This window comes from Psammomys obesus, unplaced genomic scaffold (assembly GCF_907164565.1).
Source record: "Psammomys obesus unplaced genomic scaffold, mPsaObe1.curated_primary_1811, whole genome shotgun sequence".
In the NCBI taxonomy this organism is placed as follows: Eukaryota; Metazoa; Chordata; class Mammalia; order Rodentia; family Muridae; genus Psammomys; species Psammomys obesus.
The window spans coordinates 13,918,825-13,934,927 of NW_026592510.1; the positions used below are offsets into that span (position 1 = coordinate 13,918,825).

The 16,103-nt window shown below is 37.0% G+C and overlaps 1 protein-coding gene across 3 annotated transcripts in view; it reads left to right on the plus strand.

The window, feature by feature from the left end:
- Positions 1-16,103, plus strand: part of Smc5 (structural maintenance of chromosomes 5) — a 69,655-nt gene that overhangs the window by 27,855 nt on the left and 25,697 nt on the right. For all 3 annotated transcript variants that reach the window (XM_055613943.1, XM_055613944.1, XM_055613945.1), the window contains exons 9-15: positions 574-829; positions 3,363-3,517; positions 6,938-7,051; positions 11,343-11,437; positions 13,040-13,172; positions 13,633-13,806; positions 13,900-14,069. In XM_055613943.1, coding sequence (XP_055469918.1) covers positions 574-829; positions 3,363-3,517; positions 6,938-7,051; positions 11,343-11,437; positions 13,040-13,172; positions 13,633-13,806; positions 13,900-14,069 — 1,097 coding nt within the window. The remainder of the gene's footprint in view (positions 1-573; positions 830-3,362; positions 3,518-6,937; positions 7,052-11,342; positions 11,438-13,039; positions 13,173-13,632; positions 13,807-13,899; positions 14,070-16,103) is intronic.

The window sequence follows — 16,103 nt, forward strand, 5'->3', positions numbered from 1 at the left end:
CTATGATTTTAATTAAATTCTGTTGAGAACAGGTGGCTACCTAGTATATCTGATTTTTTAAAATAATTTATTCTGATTATAGAACAAAAAGTTTAAATATAAAGATTGATGATTAAAATTTCAGTGTTAGCTTGAAGTATTGATAGAAAATGGTTTTGTTGAAAGAAAATTGTTTTGGTTTAAAAGTAAGAAATTAGAATTAGTATCATTTTTGTGGTACATTCTAAGAATGTTTAGGCATCTGACTTTACATGTTTTTATTCACCAAACATTTTAATAAGTACAAACCATATGTAAAGTTGCTGATGATACTTTTGATATACTCAGGAACAAATATAATTACTGATAATCTGCTGATATACCTTTAAACAAAGGACTGCGTATAAGGGCGTATGCCTGCGTACATCCAGAAGGTGTGGTGACTCAGCCTCAGGTCTTCTGTGTGCTAGACAAGTCAGCTTTTCCAGTGAGCACCACACCCTCACCCTAGGCAGTTTAAAACTATGTTTCTACAAAAACCAAATAGACTAGAAGAAAGTAGTCTTGGGTAATAACCTACTTTTACTTTGTTAGATTAAGGAACTTCAGCAGGCCTTAACAGTCAAACAAAATGAAGAGCATGACCGGCAGAAGAGAATAAGTAACACCCGCAAGATGATAGAAGATTTGCAAAATGAGCTCAGAACTGCAGAAAACTGTGAGAACCTTCAGCCTCAAATTGATGCAATCACAAATGATCTGAGGCGAGTTCAAGAGGAAAAGGCATTATGTGAAGGCGAGATCATTGATAAACAGAGAGAAAAGGACATGCTGGAGAAGCAGAAACGGAGTAAGTTTCCTGGAGGCAAAGAATAGTTCATAAAATACAGACTTGCTTATTTCCCCTAACTTTTACCCCCTCCTAATTTCTCTTTGATCTATTTTATTCTGCTTATCTGAGTGCATACAGTAAGAGTAGTACTCCCCTTCCCCCAGGTCTACTCTTTTTTTTAATATTGTTTAATTAAATTTTAATTTTTTTACATTAATTACATTTTATTCACTTTACATTTTAGCTGTATCACCCTCCCTCATTCCTTTCCAATCCCACCTCCCCTCTCTCATCTCCTCCATGCCCCTCTCCAAGTCCACCAATAGTGGAGACCTCCTCCCCTTCCATCTGACCCTTGCTTATCAGGTCTCATCAGGACTGGCTGCAATGTCTTCCCTTTGTGTCCTGGCAAGACTGCTCCTCCGTCAGGGGGGGGTGGTCAAAGAGCCAGCCACTGAGTTCATGTCCCTGTTCCCCTTACTAGGGTACCCACTTGGACACTAAGCTGCCATGGGCTACATCTGAGCAGGAGTTCTAGGTTATATCCATGTATGGGCCTTCTTTGGAGAATCAGTCTCAGAAAAGACCCCTGTGCTCAGATATTTTGGTTCTGTTGCTCTCCTTGTGGAGTTCCTGTCCTCTGGAGGTCTTACTCACTCCTTCTTTCATATGATTCCCTGCACTCTGCCCAAAGTTTGGCTGTGAGTCTCAGCATCTGTTTTGATACATTGATACACTGCTAGGTAGAATCTTTCAGAGGCCCTCTGTGGTAGGCTTCTGTCTTGTTGCCTGCTTTCTCCTACTTGCAATATCCTTCCCCTTTGTCTTTCTAAGTGGGGATTGATCCTCTTACCCTGGGTCCTCCTCCTTGTTTAGCTTCTGTAGGTGTGCAGATTTTAGTATGTTTTTCCTATCTTATTGCCCAGACCTACTCTTAACTCTTAGCAGTTGATTGTGACACTCCTGCTTCTATTCATCACATCGTATTTTAGTGTTGCTTAATTAATTGTACATACCTTTGTTTTCTGAGTGTAGATTTTAGGGCAAAATGGCCTCTCTCTCTCTCTCTCTCTTACTCTCTTACTCTTTGAGGTATGATCTTTGTGTAATCCTGGCTGTTTTGGAACTGGCTGTGTAGAGCAGACTGGCCTCAAACTTACTGAGATCCACGTGCCTCTGCTTCCCCAGTGCTGGGATTACAGGCTGTGCCACCGGTCTTCTTTTTATTGTAATTTTCATATTAGTAATGCTGACACTTGCTATTGAATAGTTGTCAGTGTTAAGTGTATGTTTTTGTATGCTTAGGTACAAATACAGTACTCTGCCCTTACTTTTTACATTCAAGCCTGTCTTAACTATCTCTGTTTTCTGTTTTCAAAGCTAAAGTTTTATTGAGCACAGTAATTGTACTTTCTTAGCACTATCTCTGTTTTCTGTTTTCAAAGCTAAAGTTTTATTGAGCACAGTAATTGTACTTTCTTAGCAATTAGGCTTCTAAACTTATTTATAGCTGAGTATAACTGAGTTACCTTTTATTGATAATATTTTTAAAGGTTTAATTTTCCTTTTTTAGAAAACATCATTTGTTGTAGCATATCTTTAAACTAAAAACAAGTTATTATTTATATATGTGGGCATACATTTGCCACTAGGGACACATGGAGGTCAGAAGACAATCTTTTTTAATTAGTTTTCTCTTCTTACCACTGTGTGATTTGTGGGTAAAATTGAGTTCATCAGGCTTCTTCCATAACAAGCACTTTCATCTACTGAGCTATCTCACCAGCCCAGTATTTCCTTAAATTTGGAAAAAGAAAAACCCAGCTATTGTTTTTTTGTATTGTTTTTTTAATTCTTCATCTTGTGTGTCCTGCTTTTCTAACCAGGCTGTTTCCAAGGCCTTCTCTATGGTCCTCTGAGATTTGTCTCATACCTCTCCTGCACTGAATAAATTTATTCCTGAATTCCATTATCTCCTCCCTACCCCCTCGTCTTTATTTTTCTTATGTTCGTAGAAACTTTCTAAGAAGATAGTGAAAATTCAGTGTTTTTGTATTACTTGAGAACATTTTAAATTTAATATTTGCCTTTCTTGATTTTGTAAATGTTCCACATTAAAGATAATTACTCTCAAAAGAACAAAAATTCTCATGGCCCTTGACACTGTCTTCTGATAGAAAAACTGATTTTATCTTTTTTGATTTTTTGAACAAGCTTTCTTTATGTAGCTTTGACTATTTTGGATTTGCTTTGTAGACTAGGCTAGCCTTGAAATCACGGAGAACCACCTGTCTCTGCTTCCATGAGTGCTGGAATTACAGGCGTGTGCCACTGAGACCAGCTTGTTTTTCTTTTTTTTTTTTTTTTTTTATTCCAGATGACTCTCCTTTTTAATAGTTTCAGGGACACTTTTTATCTTATGTGCTAAGTAATTTTAAAAATATTTCTCCTTAGTGGTAGTTAAAACCTCTAGATTTAAGATATTCTGAATTGTTTACAAGTTAGTATACTAATGTTTTCAGAGAAATAATACTTTTCCTTCCTATTTTAGGTGTAAGTGATCATATAATACGTTTTGACAATCTTATGAATCAGAAAGAAGATAAATTGAGACAGAGGTACCGGGACACATATGATGCGGTCTTGTGGCTGAGGAATAACAGGGACAGGTTCAAGCAAAGAGTCTGTGAGCCCATAATGCTCACGGTAAGAAACTTTATTCATTTTTGTATCAACTGTTAGTTTTATTATGAAGGTCATTGTAGATTTTTGTTGTTGTAAGAATTCTTATTCTTGTGAAAACCCTGGTTTTTCATCATTAGACGTGAAATCATTGTAGAGCTGAGTCTTTACATAAGCTTTTTAAAGTGCACTTGAACCATAATGGTATATAAACCTATGTTTTGTTTTGTTTTTTTCCTAGAGAGAGATTTAAAATCAGGGGACTAGAGCAATGGTTCAGTCTATAATGTATTGGCCATGCAAACATGAAAACCCTAGTTTAATTACCAAAACTAAGTCAGACAGGTAGGGGGAGAAGGTAGAAGTGACATACCTGTAATGCCAGCACTGAGGAGGCAGACAGTAGAATCTCTGTTCAGCTCCAGGCACTCTCTCAAAACCAGATAAATTGGAGTGAGATTGAGGGGAACACCCTATATTAACCTATGGCATCTGCAAGTATGTACACACACAGGCACATACACCCCTTTGAAAGAGTGAAGCTAGGGATTTTCTAACCTAGAATTGTGCATAAAATAAGTTTGTTTAACTAGGTTTTAGATTATAGAGTTAGACTAAAAACTGCTTAAGAGGTGGAAAACTGATATAAAGAATGATCAGGGATGCTTAACAAGATAAGCAAGAAAATCATCTCTTGTAAAAGAGCATTCTGAGGATTTTGTGAATGAAAAAAATAATTGGTATCATAAAATAAGTGATAATTTTGATGTCTGTGGGTCATCAGGAATAGAAAAGCTGTAGCAATTTAGTGAAGTTTGGTCATGATAATAGAATAATTTCCATCACATTATCAAGTGATGAGTTTAGCTTTGTAAAGGGATATAAGAGTAAGAACACATTTTTTTTAATAGTGATATACTACATGTAGATACATAAAATTAGAACTTCCCCCAAATAACTAAGACTGTAACTATACTTTGTTAAGAATAGTGTAGCTTTAACTCTTGTCATATCTTAATATTAGTAAAACTAATATTTGTAATACTCTTTTTTTCATGGTTATATGTGCCTCTAATATCAGTTCTTAAGAGGCTGAAGCAGGAGGATTGAGAGTTTCAGCTACAAGTTAAGTTCCATTCTAGCCTGAGTTACATAGTAAAACCCTGTCCTCTAAAACCAAACAGAAACAACAGCAAGGAATATTTTTTTAAAATTAAGAGAATTTATATTGACAGACATTATCCTTATTCTCATAGTAATATTTACAATAACAGTTATCCTTGTATTAGCATAATTAATGTACATAAAGAATTTATAACGATACTGATAGGTGAGATAAATCACCTCTTATTCTCACAATAGAATACAGTTTAACAATTAAATGCTGTTGTGGGGTTTGGGATGACAGTTCATTTGGTACAATGCTTGCAAAGAACTGAATTTGATCCCCCAAAAACCATGGGAAAAACCAACCAGTGATGGTGTGCTTATAATCCTAGCACTAGAGAGGTGAACGCGGATGGATCTCTGGGGTTCTCTACTAGCCAGCCTAGTGTCTTTGGTGAGTACAGCTAACAGGAGACCTTGCCTCAACAAACAAGGTGGATGGCATCTAAGGAACAATGATAATTGTATTCTGACCTCCACTTAGACATATATATGTGAATCTGCACACATGCACACACACAAACGAATACATACTTTAGGGCTAATAAGAAATGAATATTTATGACCTGTTAATGAATTATAAAACACATTGACTAGGGTCTATAAAAAGTTTTCATTTAAAAACATGTGAAACAGGAAACTACACTAACCAGACGATCTGAAAAGTGGTCTGCTGTACTTGCCCTTCTGTATCTTACTGCTTTGTGAAGGTGCAACTGTAAAACTGCTTTAAAAACTTAGACAAGTACTATTGCCACTGAGTACCAGAAAGAAAGGCTACTAAGAAACAGGAAGCTGAAGAATTAATATATTGTGTAAATTTTGCTTGAGGATATATGTTATACCTGGAAGAAAAAGATAAATCATTCAGGCTTAGTGTAGCACGTATTTACTAGAGACCAAAATGACTCTTTGTGAGGTTGCAGAGAACTGAATGGCCATGTAATGAACTGTTTACATAAGATGAGAGCTTGTGGTTCTCAAGTGGAAAGATATTTCTAAACACTCCAGAAAAAAACATGAGAACCAAGGCTGATGCTGGCTCATCCATAGCAATCACTATTGTTCATTCTAGAAGTCGAAGTGAACATCAGATTACATTTTCCTTCACTTGCACTTTTTACTGTAAAGTAATTGAGGAGGAAAAAATGTGAAATGACAGACACCAGATGTTTATAGAGTGTATGCTTGCATGATCATGTTTTACAGAGTTTGTTGTCTGTCTGCGTTCCCATTTTTTTATACTTGATGTTTTCTGGAGAATAGGATTGGACAGTGTTTATATAACAAGCCTGCTTTTTTTAATTTTACCATACTCCTTTTTCTTTTTTTAAGCAGTATTGGAAATTGAATCTAGAACCTATTGCATAGTAGACAAGTGCTCCTTCACTGAGCTGTATCCCCAGACCAGAGCCCTAATTAGAAATAGCTTCATGATAGAGCATCCTGTTTTCATGATATAGCATCCTGTATTTCGTCTAGCTCTCCTGTGAAGTCTAGACAGCACTTTCTAGTGTCTTTGTTAATGAGAACTATTATGGTGTTTTGCTTTTCATTTTGTTTATTTGTCTGTAATAAAGACTTAGTATTCTTGAGACAGTTCTCTGATATTGTCTTAATATCTCCCATAGAACTGGGCCGTTTGTGCAGTGTGATTAGTAAATATTTATTAAACATGTTTATAAAAGTTGTGTGTGGTGGTACATGCCTGTTACACCTGTACCTGTGAGGTTGATGATGGAGGTTCACAAGTTTGAGGCAAGCGGCACAAGCCACACAGTAAATTATAGGTAGAATTTCATAGGAGAAAAAACCGGAAAACTTCAAATAAATACATTTATCAACATAAATATGTGTAAACCTTTGACTGTGAGGTTCTGATAGCTGATTCCGATAACAAGTTTTTTCCACGTGTTTAGTGAAGGTTTTATTATAGTTATTTTATCAGCTATTGCCAGGTAGCATAGTAAGTTTCTGTCAAGATAAAGGAAAAAAAAATACTAAGTTTGGGGAAAGATGAGAAATGTTGTATTTGTAGGCAGCAGTCTCCAACTTTCTAATTAATTTCTCTAAATTAACCAGAAGGAAATCAGAACTATTTTGAAGATAATTTAAAGCTCATTATGTAGCATTGTGTGATTGTTCTGAATAAGAAATGAAATGTTTGTTCATTATCTAGTAGTAAATTTAATCTAATTAGATAAATCGAAGATACCTGTACATACACTTAATAATCAGTGGACTTCAGGAAGACTAATGTTTTCTCTTTCTTTTTAGATTAATATGAAAGATAATAAAAATGCAAAATATGTTGAAAATCATATTTCATCAAATGACTTAAGAGCCTTTGTGTTTGAAAGTCAAGAAGATATGGAGATTTTCCTCAGAGAGGCAAGTACTAACCAGTAATACATTCTGATTGACAAGACACATTCTGATTTTCTTCTTTATGGGTTTGTAATCTCCTTGTGTATATTCTGAAAATATAACACCTTCCTTATTATCAGTATACTTACTTATGTGTTTGTTTTATTTTAGTTTGGGTTTTGTTAGGGATGGCTTTTTGTTTTGTTTTTTTGAGAGCACATTTCTTCCTCACCTAGAACTCACCATTTAGGGCAGGCTGGCAGGCCAGCAAAGTCCAAGAAGTCTGCCTGTCTCCACATCCCAACACTGGGATCACTGGACTGTGCCTCCTGTCGTCATCATGCCCCTCCCCAGCCCAATGTATGTTTTACATATCTTTTGTTAAATCTTTGCTTTATGGTTTATCTTAGCGTTTCTGTTGCTATGAAGAGACACCATGACTATGGCAGCTCCTACAAAGGCAAACATTTAATTGGGGCTGGCTTACAGTTCACAGCTCTAGTCCGTTATCGTCATTTCAGGGAGCATGGCAGCACACAGGCAGATAAGGTGCTGGAAATATAGCTGAGTGTTCTAAATCTGGATTGGCAGGCAGCAAGAAGAGAATGACATTGGGCCTGGCTTGAGCATTTGAATCCCCAAAGCCCACCCCCAGTGATAACACTTTCTCCAAAAAGTCTATACCTACTGCAGCAGGCCTTACCTTCTGATGCTACTCCCTAAGCATTCAAATATATGAGCCTATGGGCCCCCCAGTCTTTTTCAGACCAACACATGGTCTTTTGCTATTGAGAATGGATTTCAAAATTCTTTTTGAATTGTTTATACATATGATTCAGTGAGAGGATGTTATGTTTTGTTGGTTTTTTTTTTAAGTAGTTCCTGCTGTGAACTTAGACAGGCCTTGAACTTCAAAGATCCTCATACCTCAGCCTCTCTCAAGTATTGGAACTACAAGAATGCATCACTGAACCCTTCCAACTTTTGTTTCTAGTATATTTCAAAGCTAAGCTCATGAGTGATTTTATTTTAATTTTTGTTTTTAAAATATACAATATATTTTAATCATTTTAAGATTAAAACATATCTAAAGCTGATACTGTGTGTAAGAGAAAGATTGCAATACTCATTTGGGAGGATCTGGGTTATCTCAATCAGGATAATTGCTTCAAGCTCCATCCATTTGCCTTCAAGTTTCATAATTTTGAATAATAATATTTTTGAATAATAATTTTGAATAAAAGTTGAATAATATTCCATTGTATGTAAGATACCACAATTTCATTATCCATTCATCAGTTGATACACATGTTGACTATTTCAAATTTCAGGCTATTGAGAATATAGAATAACAATGAACTTTGTTGAGTAAGTATCTGTAGTAATAGATAGAGCCCTTTGGGTAGCCCAAGAGTATTTTAGCTGGATCTTGCAGTAGATCAATTTTCTGAGGAACCTTCACACTAATTTCCATAGTGGCTGTATCAATTTGCACTCCCACTAGTAATGAATTATGTGTTCCTCTTTGCCCACATCTTTGCCAGCATGTGCTGTTATATCAGTCAGGGTTAGCTAAAGATCAGAACTGGAATGAACATTTATGCATATGAAAGGGATTTATTAAAGTGGCTTATAGTCAAGTAGTTCAGTAGTACCTGTCTCCTGATGGAAAAGCCAAGAACCCAATAGTTGTTCAGTCCATCAGACTAGATGCTTCAGCAATCCCAGTGCTAAAGTCCCAGGAGATCCTTTAATGCTGCGAGCTTTCTGTCTGTTGGAATACCAAAGAAGTTGGTTTTTAACCAACTTCTAACATCAGCAAAGGAAAGGCTCAGGATATATGTACTTGCCAGTGAGAGTAAGGGCAAGCAGACAGGAAACAGAACTTCTTTCTTCTCTGTCCTTTTATATGGGCTGCCACTAAGCGGTGTGGCCCAGAGTTAGGGTGGCTCTTCTGACCTCAGATGATCCAACCAAGAAAAGTTCCTCTCAGGTATATGCAGGTGCTTGGGGTTTAGTTGCTTCCAAATATAGTCAAGTTGACAACCAAGATTAGCCATCACAGCTGTCTTTTTTTGTTTTGTTTTGTTTTGTTTTGTTTTGTTTTTTTTAAACTTGGACATTCTGGCTGGGGTAAAACAAAATAACAGAGTAATATTAATTTGCATTTCCCAGATGGCTAAGAGTGTTGAACATTTCTTTAAGGGTTTCTAGACTATTTGTCTCATCTTTTGGGAACTCTGCTTAATTTGTGGCTCTTTTTTTTTTTTTTTTTAAATTGGGTTGTTTTCTTAATGTTTCACTATCACTAGACTATTTCAACCTACCACCTCTCAGTTATCAAATAGAGACTATTATTATTTATTATAGCTCAGGCCTTAACTTATGCTATTTCCCAACTAGCTCATATAACTTAATTAACCTGTTTATTCTACTCCATGTCTGCCTCTTGGCTGATTACCTCTCCTTAGTACCAGCACTTGTTTCTTCTTCCATGTCTGGCTGGTGAAGCTCCCACTCCTGATTCTTTCCCACAGTTGCTATCTCTCCGGATTTCTTGTCTATCCTCTCCTGCTTTTCTATAGGCTATTCCATTCTTTAGTAAATGAATCAGAAGGTGATAGAGGTGTTTGCAAAACATTGAGACAGGTCATGCTTCATATAAATAACAATGCTAAAGTCATAAGTTGGACCCTTCTCTACTCTCTGTGGGTAGAGAAATCAGTATTTGAATAATACAAGGACAGCCTTTATACAGTGCACAGGGGTTATCCCAACATTTTACTTTTCATTGATTGTTGTTCTTTATATATGCTAGACACTAACCCTCTTCCATGAGAAACAAATTTTACTTTGTATAAATTTTTTATCTAGTGTTTTTATTAATTTTTTTTACTATGGCCACTAAGGTCGGCCATATGTTAATTCAGTATGGTTATTATTTTCTTGAACAAGCTTAAAATTTGTGTATGCTAAATCTAACATTTAGTGTTTGTGTTCTGATGAAGTCAGTTTCTCTTGCCTGCTTTTTCTCTTAGCTGTGGTAACATTTAATTTTTATACATAAGAATTTTTATTGTTCACTAGAATTGCAGTTCATACCCTAGCATCAGTTAACTTCTGAGAAGACTGGATAGCATAAACTTATTAGACTCAGACTTCAAACTGTTAGCAGCTGAAGTAAGCGCGTGTGTTTGTGTGATGCATGGGAAGCCAGTCAACATCTGGTGTCGTCTTCTCTCATCTACGTTAATTTCTAAAATAGAGTCTCTTACTTGACATTGAGCTTACTGACTGACTAGGCTGGCAGGATAATAAGTTCTAGGGATCATCCTGTCTCTATACCTACCTATTGCTTTGGTTATAGATAGATGCTGTGTTTCCCAGCTTTTATGTGGGTTTTAGGTTTATGAACTTATGACAGGTACTTTATAAACTGAGCCATCTCTCTACCCCTTCTGATTTAGTGTGTTCCCCCAGCCCCCAAGGCTTCTCTTGCTTTCTCATGGTTCACTGGAATATTTCCATGCATATATAGTTGAAGGACCAGCCAAAGTTGAAACAGGTTTGAGTATTCTGTGGTTCTTACTTGGCAGCATCCTGCTAAGAATTTACCCTTTCATTTACATAGCCATTCTAGCCACCCCAAATGCCACCCTCTAATTTCTTCAAGCCACAGACTACATCTTCCTACCAAAGTTTTTATTCCTGTACCTCTCCTGCTAGATTAGCGAATGCTTTCAAGTCACAAGTCACATAAACTCAGATCTTACTTAGTCCCACCAATCCGGTTTGTTTTCCCACTATTCTAAAAATGATTCTTTGAAATTTTGCCTGGAATTTATAATCATTATTTGCAGATAGGTAAACCCCATACAAGATAATCTTCTATTAATGAAAGTGTAACTCTGCCATCTATATATTTTGAAGCCAATTCTGTTTCATCTGAAAATTTAGTACATATCTCTGAAAGAAATGGACTCTTGGATGTGTATAGGGAGGGGCGCGCACCTGTAATCCCAACCCTTGAGAGGCTGAGGCAGAAGATACAAGTGTGAGGCCAGCCTGGGGTACGTGTTGAGTTCTTGTCAGAGTAAGTAAGAGCTTGTCTTGAGCAGTAAAACTAAAAGCAAAAAGCCCTTAAAGTAGAAAAGCTCACATTGAATTTAGGGTAGGTAAATGTTAAGGGGTGGGAGGAGATAATCCTTTGCTTAAATTTCTGTACACCCCAGCGATGCCAGGTGGAATATGGTGACTTTAAAAATCATTTTAATTAAACACATGGTAACTAATACTGTCTTTTTCCTGTGTTCAGGTTCGTGACAATAAGAAATTAAGAGTAAATGCTGTTATTGCTCCCAAGATTTCATATGCAGACAAAGCACCTTCAAGATCTCTGAATGAGTTAAAGTAAGTTGATAGGATTATTAGAAATAATCTCAACACTGAATAATCTTAAATGACTTTTAATTTTCTTTCACACGATATATTTGTTATAAGCTGTATTGTTGGTCTTAGGAGCTCTGCTGAAATCTAAAACTGGGAAAAGTTGAAGCTTAGGAATGTGCCAAGTAGTATTATTCATGTTTTATAAAGGTGATGTTTCAAATTAGTGGAACAGTATTGGATTGGTTAAAGAAGGAAGTCTTTTACTAAAGGTAAAAGGGATGTTAGCCATTGGAAATAGGAAGTATTAAATCATATTCTAAACTAACTAAACTAAAAATAATTTCCATAAAGGGCTAAATGTAGAGAAATGAAACTTTCTACAATTATATGTAAATATCTGGTTTCTAGATATAACTAGACATTCTTAATATAAAAATAACAAAAGGAACAGAAAAAGATAGTTCATAAAAATAGTTTGTAATTGTAAAAGGCTTAAGCTTAACAGCAAGGAAGAAAATAGCATAAGTGATTTTAAATTGTAAAAATCGTTTTCCTCTAACATTGCTAAAGTATGTGTTAGCTACCTACCTACCTTCCTTCCTTCCACCCTTCCTCCCTCCCTTCCTTCCTTCCTTTGTTTCTTCCTTTTTTTTGGGGGGGGGGGGTGTTGTTCTGAGTCAGGGTCTCACTGTGTACCTCTGTCTTGTAACTTACTATGTAGAACGTGCTGGCCTTGAACTTAAAGGAGATCCGCCTGCCTCTGCCTCCCCAGTGCTGAGATTAAAGGCGTGCTCCACCACCCAGCTTTACTTACTTTTTTATTGCTGTGAAAAAACACCATGACAAGGCAACTTGTAAAAGTTAAGAGTTTTCATAGGGCCTTGCTTACAGTCTCAGAGAATTAATAGAGCCCATGATATTGACCTATAATAGAGCCATGGAGGAGAGCATGGCACATAGCTGGCAGGCATGTCACTGGAATAATTTCTGAGTGTTTACATTGACCCACGTGCATAGGGCACAGAGAGAAACTAGGCCTGGTATGGACTTTTGAAACCTCAAAACCCACCCCAGTGACACCTCCTCCAGGATGGCAATTCCTCCTAATCCGTCCTAAACCATTCCACCAAGAGGGGACCAAGTAGTCAAACATGAGCCTGTGGGGGCCATTCTCATTCAAACCACCACACTATGTGTTTTACTTACTGCTTGTCAACAAGTTGTATGTCTGTTCACGTGTGTACATGTGTGTGGAAAACAGTCTGAGATGGTGTCATTTCTCAAACATGCATCTTCAACTTTTTTTTTTTTTTTTGGTGTGGTGATGGTGGTGTGGGGGAAGGACAAAGTCTCATACTAGCCTGGAATTTGCCAAGTAGGATAGACTTATGTTGCTTGAGGCCTTAGAGATCCATTGTCTTCGTCTGCCCATTGGGATAATCGCCAGTGCCACCTTGCCTAGAGTTTTGTATGGGTTTTGAACCCCAGTCCACTGCACCCACATTTCTTTGTTGTACTTGCAAGGCAGACATTTCATCTGCTGGGCCATCTCTTTAGCCAAGTAATCAAGTTTTTAAGGTAGTGTTTTAAAAAGAAAAACCAAATTGTTGCTTTTCTTTTCAGACAGTACGGATTCTTTTCATACTTGCGAGAGTTATTTGACGCACCTGATCCTGTGATGAGTTACCTTTGCTGCCAGTATCATATTCATGAAGTTCCTGTGGGAACTGAGAGGACCCGAGAAAGAATTGAACGGGTAAGAAAGTAAACATGTAGACACTCTGTATTTTATCAGTAGCAGTATGACCTAAAACTGTGACTATTAACTATGGTTTTATAACAGATACTAATTAATTAATTAAATTAATAAATACTTCTCTTTTTAGAGGAATTGAATAAAGTTAAAACTTAGAATGCTCAGATGCTCTTAGCTGATTCTGCCCTTGTTACAAGTAGTGGGAGAGATGGTAGAGTGCCATGAGAGTGCAGCCATTTTTGCTACTTAGTTAGCACTCTCTTCACTCTCCTCCCTTATGTTGTTTCCAAAACATTTACCTGAGATACATTAACCACATTTTAGAGATGTTGGATGGTTGTGTTAAGCCAGGCATAGTGATCTTCTAGAATTCTCCTGGTTTATTTCTTAATTCATTAGTACTTTAAAGCATATATTATGTTTTTATTAGATGTTCATGACTTCTTGCTTTACATTATAGGTAATACAAGAAACTCGATTAAAACAAATTTATACAGCAGAAGAGAAGTATGTGTTAAAAACTTCTTTCTATTCAAATAAAGTTATTTCTAGTAATACATCGCTGAAAGTAGCCCAGTTCCTCACTGTTACTGTGGATCTAGAGCAAAGAAGACACTTAGAAGAGCAGCTAAAGGTTGGTTCTCTTGATATAGTTACTAAAATGTCAACTGGGATTTTAGTACTTTAGAACTTTAAAGTTTTGTTAATAATACTGAATATCCCATAGGAAATTAATAGAAAATTGGAAGCAGTGGAATCAGGATTAGTGACCTTGCGTGATATGAACAGACATCTTGAGCTCAAAGACAATGAGCTGAGACTGAAGAAGAAGGAGTTTCTTGAAAGAAAAACCAGGAAACGACAACTGGAACAGAAAATCAGCTCCAAGCTGGGAAGGTATCTTAGAGCTTTGGGTTTTGGGTATCAATGTTGAAATTACAGTTGTGATCCAAAGGGCAAAGGGCAGACTGACGTGTTCTCTTTCCAGTCCTTTGACCCACTTAATGCCTGTGAGTATAAGTGTTGAGAATACAGTTAGAAATTGTATTGGTATAGGAAAATGGCAGTTGTAGGTTCTTTCCTAGGGTCTGTGACCTCTCTAGTTGTCAGTAATTGACTAGGCTTATAACACTAGGCATGAAACACCTTTGTAAGGTATTTAAACAGGCCTTAAGTCCAGTTAGACAGCTATTGGTTGCCACAATATAAAAGTGCTACTGGAGAATATTTTGCCGAGCTGGTAAACATGACAGCATAGACTGGGGATATTTCACAAAGCCCTACCCATAAATAAAGAGCTACAAGCAGTCAGTGGCTACTGAGTGAGGGGAATCAATTTTCTCTAGGAAAAAGCTTTCTTGTAGGTTATCTAATCTCAATGGTAAGCCCTAAATACATGTACATATGAGAAACACTAAAAGGACTCACACAGAGAGAGAGAAAAAGGAGAGAGATCATGAATTTGAAAAGGGTAGACCATACAATAGTTGGAGGCTAGTGAGGAAATGATGTGTACATAGTAGTCATACTAATTAAAAAAAAAAAAAGATTAACAGAAATGGGAAAGTTAAAAAATATTTTTTAAAGAAAACAATAAAATACATTGGGAAAATTTTTCTTTGTTTTTAAACTTTTTTAAAGCAAATATCTTCTTTCCTAGATTTTCTTTTTCAATATTTAACCTTGTTTATCATTTTCAACCCTTTAATTTTATCTTCAATCGTTGACAACCACCTAAATTTTACTGTGTGACTATGATGACTCCTTTGTTGGACCTTGTTTAAATTTTCCATATTAATGATTGCAAGAAAATGAATTTTTGTCCATTGCCAGCCCTTTATTCTTATTTCTGCCTGTTTTCACTTTGTGCTTTAGTGATAATGGCCTGGAGCAATTTTCAGACTCTCCATTCAGTGCATTCAGAATACTGTTTCAAAAGTTTTGGATGAGTTGGTTGCTTGGTTTTTGCCAGCTTGCCCCTTGTACTTCCTAGGACTGCCTTTGATAATTATTCAGAATGGTGCTTTCCTCTCCAGCAGCTCTTCCTTGTACAATACCTGCTGGAATTGTGGTTCTTACTTATTCCTGCTTCTGTCTTCTCTATCTCCTCAGAGTCACCGTGGTTTATTGGAAAGACCACAGACTTCTGTATTGGCTTACTTACCCTACCTCTTAATGTCTGTAATCCTACTTTGTTTCTTAATCCTTACAGTTATTTATATGATAATTTTAGGACTCTTATATGTCCATTTCTGGGGACGGGTAGCTTGTTTAGCTCAGGCTGGCCTCACATTTGCAATGAGGCTGAGAATGACCTTAAATTTGTGATTTTCCTGTCTCTGCCTCACAAGTGCTGGGATTATGTACCACCACTCCTGACTAGTGCTGCTGAGGGATTGAATCTAAGCCTTTGTGCTTGTTAGACAAGCACTCCATCAACTGAGCTACATTCGAACCCTTTTTTTTAATTTTATTTTTTAATATTAGTTACAGTTTATTAACTTTGTATCCCAACTGTAGCCCACTCCCTCATTCCCTCCCAATCCCACCCTCCCTCATCTCCTCCCTGCCCCTTTCCAAGTCCACAGATAGGGGAGGTCCTCCTCCCCTTCCATCTGACCTTAGCTGATCAGGTTTCTTTAGGAGTGGCTACAATGTCCTCCTCTGTGTCCTAGCAAGGCTGCGCCTCCTGGGCAGGGGGAGAGGGGTAGAAAGAACCAGCCACTGAATTCATGTCAGAAATAGTCCCTGTTCCCCTTACTAGGGTACCCACTTGGAGACTGAACTACCATGGGCAATCCATACATGGTCCTTGGTTGGAGATTCAGTCTCAGAAAAGACCCTTGTGCCCAGATATATTAGATCCTTGGGGAGTTCCTGTCCTCTCCAGGTCATACTAACTCCCCCTTCTTTCATATGATTCACTGCACT